Below are 5,834 nucleotides of genomic sequence, written 5' to 3'. Positions count from 1 at the left end.
ATATATATATATAATCTGTAGTCTTACATGAGTTACTTTATGAGAGGATATATAAATATTAATAAAAATTCAAGAGAAACAAATAGAATTTGTAATTTGAATTTTTTTTTTCTTATTAAAAGCTATCATATTCTGGTTCCTAAAGTAGCTACATTTTTTTAAATGTTACCTGGAAACGTTTAATGTTAACATCTTGTCGATTTTGATTATTCTCATTTCATTTTAAAATCATAAATCTTTCGACAGTTTAATATTTGATATATTTTAAAATGGAATAGAGTTTTCCATTGTTAAGTTTTACTTTGGATATCATAAAATTTTTATTTTTAAATTTACTATACGTTATATTATATTTTGTATTCATAATAAATTATTATATTTTAGCTAGTTCAACATTTATTTTTATGATACAGTATTATTTTATATTTTATTTATTTATTTTTATTTTTATTTTTGTAATTGTCTCGAATTTAACAATGCATTCAAATTTAGTTTACTCTCGAATTAAAATAAGAAAATCGTTTTCTGATAATATCATTTCTAATTTTAATTCGTTGATATTGTTAAATGTTTAAAGCGTTAATTGACTTTCGCCTGTCAAATCTTCCTGTGGTTGTTTAATCTCTTCAAATTTTAAATAAATGAATGAATAACTTAATATACATATTCAATCTTAAAACTAATAAAGTTTTAAAATTATTTTATTGAAAAAAAATATATGCTTTTAACATTAATTAAAACTTAAATCAGTATTCTTTTAAGTGAATAATCTTAATTAATTAAATGCTTAATATTAGCGAAGTTGCGGCCGAAGTTTTCATCTTTAAAACGTGAACGTCAAACGTCGAGTGCCGCGCTCGACGTTCGACGTTCACGTTTTAAAGACGAAAACTTCGGCCGCAACTTCTCTATTAATTATTGTAGTTTTATATATAACTTGTTAATTAATTATGTTTGAGGAATTATTAGCCTACATATTTTTTATATTTAAATTTTGTTGGTATCTTGATGTACTGTACACTTAATTGAGAGTAGACAAATAACATGTTTGCTATATATATATATATATATACAGCAAACACAATATATATATATATATACTATTATTTAAATAAAATGTCATATCAGAAAATAATTACGATAGAAAAATTAATAAATTTACATACTACTATAAAGATAAGTAATCTTAGCTTAATATCTCAGAAAATAAATTTTAATATCATGCGATAATGTGAAAATCACATTAACTGGACAAACTGATGAATAGGAATCAAACATTAGACATTGCCTCGCATTTAAAATACGTAGACATATGGCTATCCTCATTAGAGATGTTATCTTAGATATGGACAAACAAAATTCTAAATTTGGACTAACTTAATTATTAACTTTGAAATCAAATTATAAATGAACTCTCTTCAAAAGTTATTAAAATTATCTATTTAGTAAGATGATTATATTTATTGCATTTGAATTTCTTTTGAAGATTTTTATACTTAACAGATACATTATAGAACAAAACAATTCAATGTTGTAATTGTTTAAAACAAACAATAACAGTAGTCATACAAAAATACCAAATTAAGTTTATTTAAGTTTAATAAAGGTATTAAAAGAAGAAATCGTGTAAGATGAGAAAAATTGATCACAGATTCTAACAGAAGCTTGGGTGTGGTCTTCACATTCAAGCTACTGTTGGCATGTAACCATTTTCTGATACGAACTGATAAATCCTCGACTCGCGCGTATTTTAATAAGCAACACGTTAAAATTACATAAAAATGTTGCGATTTGTGATTAATTTTTATAATTAATTGTATGGATTAAAACTATATTTTTTTTTAATTTCACATAAAAGTTTGAACAACAGGAAAGATTGTTGGTGAAGCTTGGATATTTGCTGTTAAAATTAAAAATTAGTGTTTTTTTTTTTTTTTTTTACTGAATCTCTCAATAGTTTAACTTTTGCTAGAATTGAATAGGTATAGTGCTCCTTTAACACATTTACTGTGACATTTTTGTAATAAGACATTATGCATTTTTTATGAAAACATTGCTCATTAAAACATATTATTTAGATTTTAAAAAATGCAAATGATATTAATTTAACTTGATTGTTCTTTTCATTCTGGCAATGAATTGAAATTCAAATATAAAATCAAAATTTATTGCATCTTATTTTTACTTTTGAAATAATTTGATAAATTCATTTTCAGACCCGAAAATATTGAAGATGGAACTTTGGCATTTTTGTGCGAAACAATAATGTCGTCGAACAACATAGCTCTGAATATTTGTACAGAATCTGTCTCAACATCCGATTCATTACCGATTACCACTCTTCAGACAAATATGGAAAGTGTGTCACAGAATCACGTAAATCTCTCTGAAGAAAGTGCACTGAAGGTAAGATAACATATTGGCGTCATACATACATTTATTTTTAATTGTTATTTATATAGAATTTATATGATTTTAGGGAAATCTTATAGAAGAAAATGAAAGTTCTATAAATAATAATAATAAAGCACAGAAACTGAAAGATTTAACTACAAAAAAGCAAGAGGTTTGCATTTATTTAATAAATCATTCAATTACTTATATAATTCTTATATTGTGATATATTCTGATATTTTAGTTTTGTACATGCTAATTTAATTTTATAAAATATAAAATTATCTACCAGTTATAATATCCATACTTTGTAATGAACAGTTAAACAAATTATTCTGTGTAATTATGACTTATAAATTTTAAGTATTTTTTTTAGTAGTTTAACATGTGTTAAGTATTTTCATGTTCAGACGAATATATTTTCTATAAAATTCCTAAAATAAAGAGATTGTAGTTAATCCATTTATAATTAATGGATTCTGTAGAATCATTTATCCTTTCCATTTTGTAACAAAAAAGAAAATGTTTGAATGTTCATTAAATATTATAGATGTTATTAACAGATTTAAAACCTTTCCATTGATAGTTTTCTTTAATATAATACTTAGTTTCTTTTTTTGTGTTAAATACAAAGTCTTCCATTACAAATGAAAATATATGATATACAGGTTCTTTGAAAACAAATGCTACTATTTTAAATTACTTTAATTATGTTAATTATTATCTGAGAAATATGCAACATAACACCAATCAATAGAGTAATCATCTGATCTCCCATACGCATTCGAGCATCTCATCGCATACTACCTGTAGGAAACATTGCTAGCAAGTGGCTATTCCACAACAGAGAAGGCAGTGTGTGTTCCGCAGCATACAAAGTCATTATCACTCATCATCGTGCAACACAAGTAATCCATATGAGCCATAGAATTGTGGCTGTGGCTGCTGTGAGAGGAGTGACACTGGGTATGCCATAGCCTGTGTAAGAATTTGTTCCATGTGACAAGAGGTGCACACATTGAGAAATTGTGATGGGCAAATGCAAAACTTGAACAGTTTTCCAATGTTTTAACTTATGTTACAACATCCTTGAATAATAATTAAAATGGTAGCATTCTTTTTGGAAGATCCTGATGTATAGATTTTCTAATTTTGTGTTTCAGCTAGTACAATATTGAAATTATTCTTCTAATCTGTGGTTTTTAACATAAAAAAAAAAGTATTATTAAAACATTCAACTATTGTATTGAAATTGTGCAAAATGAAATTATTCTGAATCCAAATATTCAGCATTTATTATTAAAAAAATAATAGATTTAAAATTTTGTAACCTACCATCATCCAATTATATTGATTTTCTCAGACTGCATTTTATAGATTTAAGTCTTGGGAAATGTTTAGAATTCCAAATATATATATTAATATATATACACACAAACAATTTAATGAATTAGAATTGTAATTTTTAATTATGTTTCTTTCTCAAATTTAATGTAGAAAATTTTATGCAACATTATTTCATTTTAGACGCAAGATTCAGTAACATCACAAGTATTACCGGCCTTAGAGAATGATGCAGAAGAACAGCAACAACTTACTTTTAGCATTCCTTTTAACAATACATCCTCGTTAGAAATGACAAATCAGCCACTCTTATCTCATCAGGTATTTAAATTTCCAATTCTTCTTTATTGTTTAATAAATTATAACCGCTCAAATATGTAACGTATTTCAGGTGATAGTCGAGGGATTAAAGGGAACGCAAGTGCTTTCGAATCTGGGAAGCGTAATCGTGATACATTCGCCATTAAAAGTGATCTCAAGTAATGGGAATGGCATTGGTTCTGGAGATTCCATCAAGCAGCAGATCATAACGGTAAACATGACAATTAACATTACGCATTTAGACATTTAACGTTGCAGCATAATTTACAAAATTTTTTTTCTTTATTTTGCAGCTGCAAACCCATCCAATCACAGATTCTCATTTGTCACAATAGTAAATGTGTTTTTTATATCCAGATTAGGAAACCTCTGGTTTTTACTTTCCCGGCTGTTATGTATACATAATGAGGGAAAGTATTGAAATTGTGTCAAATTTGACCCTTGGAGCTTTTTGCAAATCTCCACATTTTGACCCCTCCCAAGTCCAAGTAAAAAGAAAAGGCCAAAAAAAAATTTGGTGTGTTGGCATCTGTTNTTTTTCTGACCCTTTTTTTCTTCTAGAGGCGTAGTTGCTTTAAGTTTTGATTTGCGAAACTTGGATATTAACCAGTGTGCAAATGACGATTCTCTGTTTGCTGGGACTCATAAATGTGAACGAATTACTACAAGGGTAAGTTAGTAATTTATATTTAAACGAGCAATTATTTATTGTCGGACTGCAATTTTTAATTTATTTAATTTAAAATATATGCTCTCCATCTTAAATTAATAGTGCCTTGCCCCTGTAAATCATACTTTTCCTTTAACAATAGAGTTGTGCAGTTCATCTATCTAACACCTTTTGGAGGAAAATTTTTGAATTGAAATAACATAACTTTTATTTTATATCGTAAGTTCGTGTATAGTTAATCGGAGTTTTCTACCCCAAATGTTTCCATATCTGGTCTCGACTTTTATCTATCTAACTCTGTTCTCTATATTAAGGAAAGACAGGCAGACGGACGATAGTGGTCTACAATTTTTTTCAAATTGCAGTCCAATTATTTTAAATACTTTCTGGGGGATAATTTTAATATATTATTTCGTAATGATACGTTTCTTAGAAGTAAGCGGTATATCAAGTTTATTATGTATAATTTGATTTATTTTATTTCAATATATTCAATATATATATATATATATATATTGAAAAATCTAATGGAACAGTAACATATCTATGGCAGCCAATTCAATCTTCGACAATAAAAGCTATACAAATTATTTTAATGCAGAAAATAATACAAAGCAATTCATGAAATTTTTAAATATTTAAATTATTTAATTTAAATATTTAAAATCAAATTTGAATTTTTGATTTTGAAAATTTGATTTTTGAAATTTGAAAATTTGATTTTTAAATAAATAAATAAAAATATAGTTAAAATATGCGATGCATCAGACGATTCACTCAACCGTTATTTCATATGAATTCACACAATTAATAATAATAAAAATAAATTTTATATAATTATATTATTATTATTTCAATTGCCTAATTTTCAGTAGCGTGCCGTGACATTTGATGATAGGGAAGATGCGTTTCTGTAAGAAGCCGACTTCCAGGGGCAATCAGTCAACGACGGTCTAGGGTTCATTCGTATTCGTTTGTTCGATAAGCCAGTAAAATCGTACACTTCTTTAAATGTATTTTTAATTAATAGATTATCTAACGCACTTAATAAATAAGCAAGTTCAATATAATTACATCTGTTATATTAGATTCAATAGATTCCCTA

General features: G+C 26.4%; 2 protein-coding genes across 3 annotated transcripts in view; both read left to right on the top strand.

Annotated features, from left to right (window-relative positions):
* LOC111623509 (probable G-protein coupled receptor 158) overlaps positions 1–5,834 on the top strand; it is a 27,703-nt gene that overhangs the window by 5,013 nt on the left and 16,856 nt on the right. For both annotated transcript variants that reach the window (XM_023366109.1, XM_023366110.1), the window contains exon 3: positions 4,621–4,729. In XM_023366109.1, the coding sequence (XP_023221877.1) occupies positions 4,621–4,729 (109 nt within the window). The remainder of the gene's footprint in view (positions 1–4,620; positions 4,730–5,834) is intronic.
* Positions 2,223–4,580, top strand: LOC111623510. The gene is made up of 5 exons (XM_023366111.1): positions 2,223–2,406; positions 2,480–2,566; positions 3,922–4,059; positions 4,130–4,270; positions 4,353–4,580. The coding sequence occupies exons 1-5, from the start codon at positions 2,266–2,268 to the stop codon at positions 4,392–4,394; spliced, it is 549 nt and encodes a 182-aa protein (XP_023221879.1). The 5' UTR covers positions 2,223–2,265; the 3' UTR covers positions 4,395–4,580.

The sequence above is a fragment of the Centruroides sculpturatus genome, unplaced genomic scaffold (assembly GCF_000671375.1).
Source record: "Centruroides sculpturatus isolate CEXI.00-Female unplaced genomic scaffold, Cexi_2.0 scaffold278, whole genome shotgun sequence".
NCBI classification, from domain to species: Eukaryota; Metazoa; Arthropoda; class Arachnida; order Scorpiones; family Buthidae; genus Centruroides; species Centruroides sculpturatus.
Note: the sequence above shows the minus strand (reverse complement) of the source record. Positions and strands in the feature narration are given on the sequence as shown.

Excerpts from the sequence above, each read along its gene's own strand:
- LOC111623510 (XM_023366111.1), top strand. The coding sequence starts at position 2,266 with ATGTCGTCGAACAACATAGCTCTGAATATTTGTACAGAATCTGTCTCA. Across the intron at positions 2,407-2,479 it reads CTGAAGAAAGTGCACTGAAG|GGAAATCTTATAGAAGAAAA; the intron begins GTAAGATAACAT and ends ATATGATTTTAG. Across the intron at positions 2,567-3,921 it reads TAACTACAAAAAAGCAAGAG|ACGCAAGATTCAGTAACATC; the intron begins GTTTGCATTTAT and ends ATTTCATTTTAG.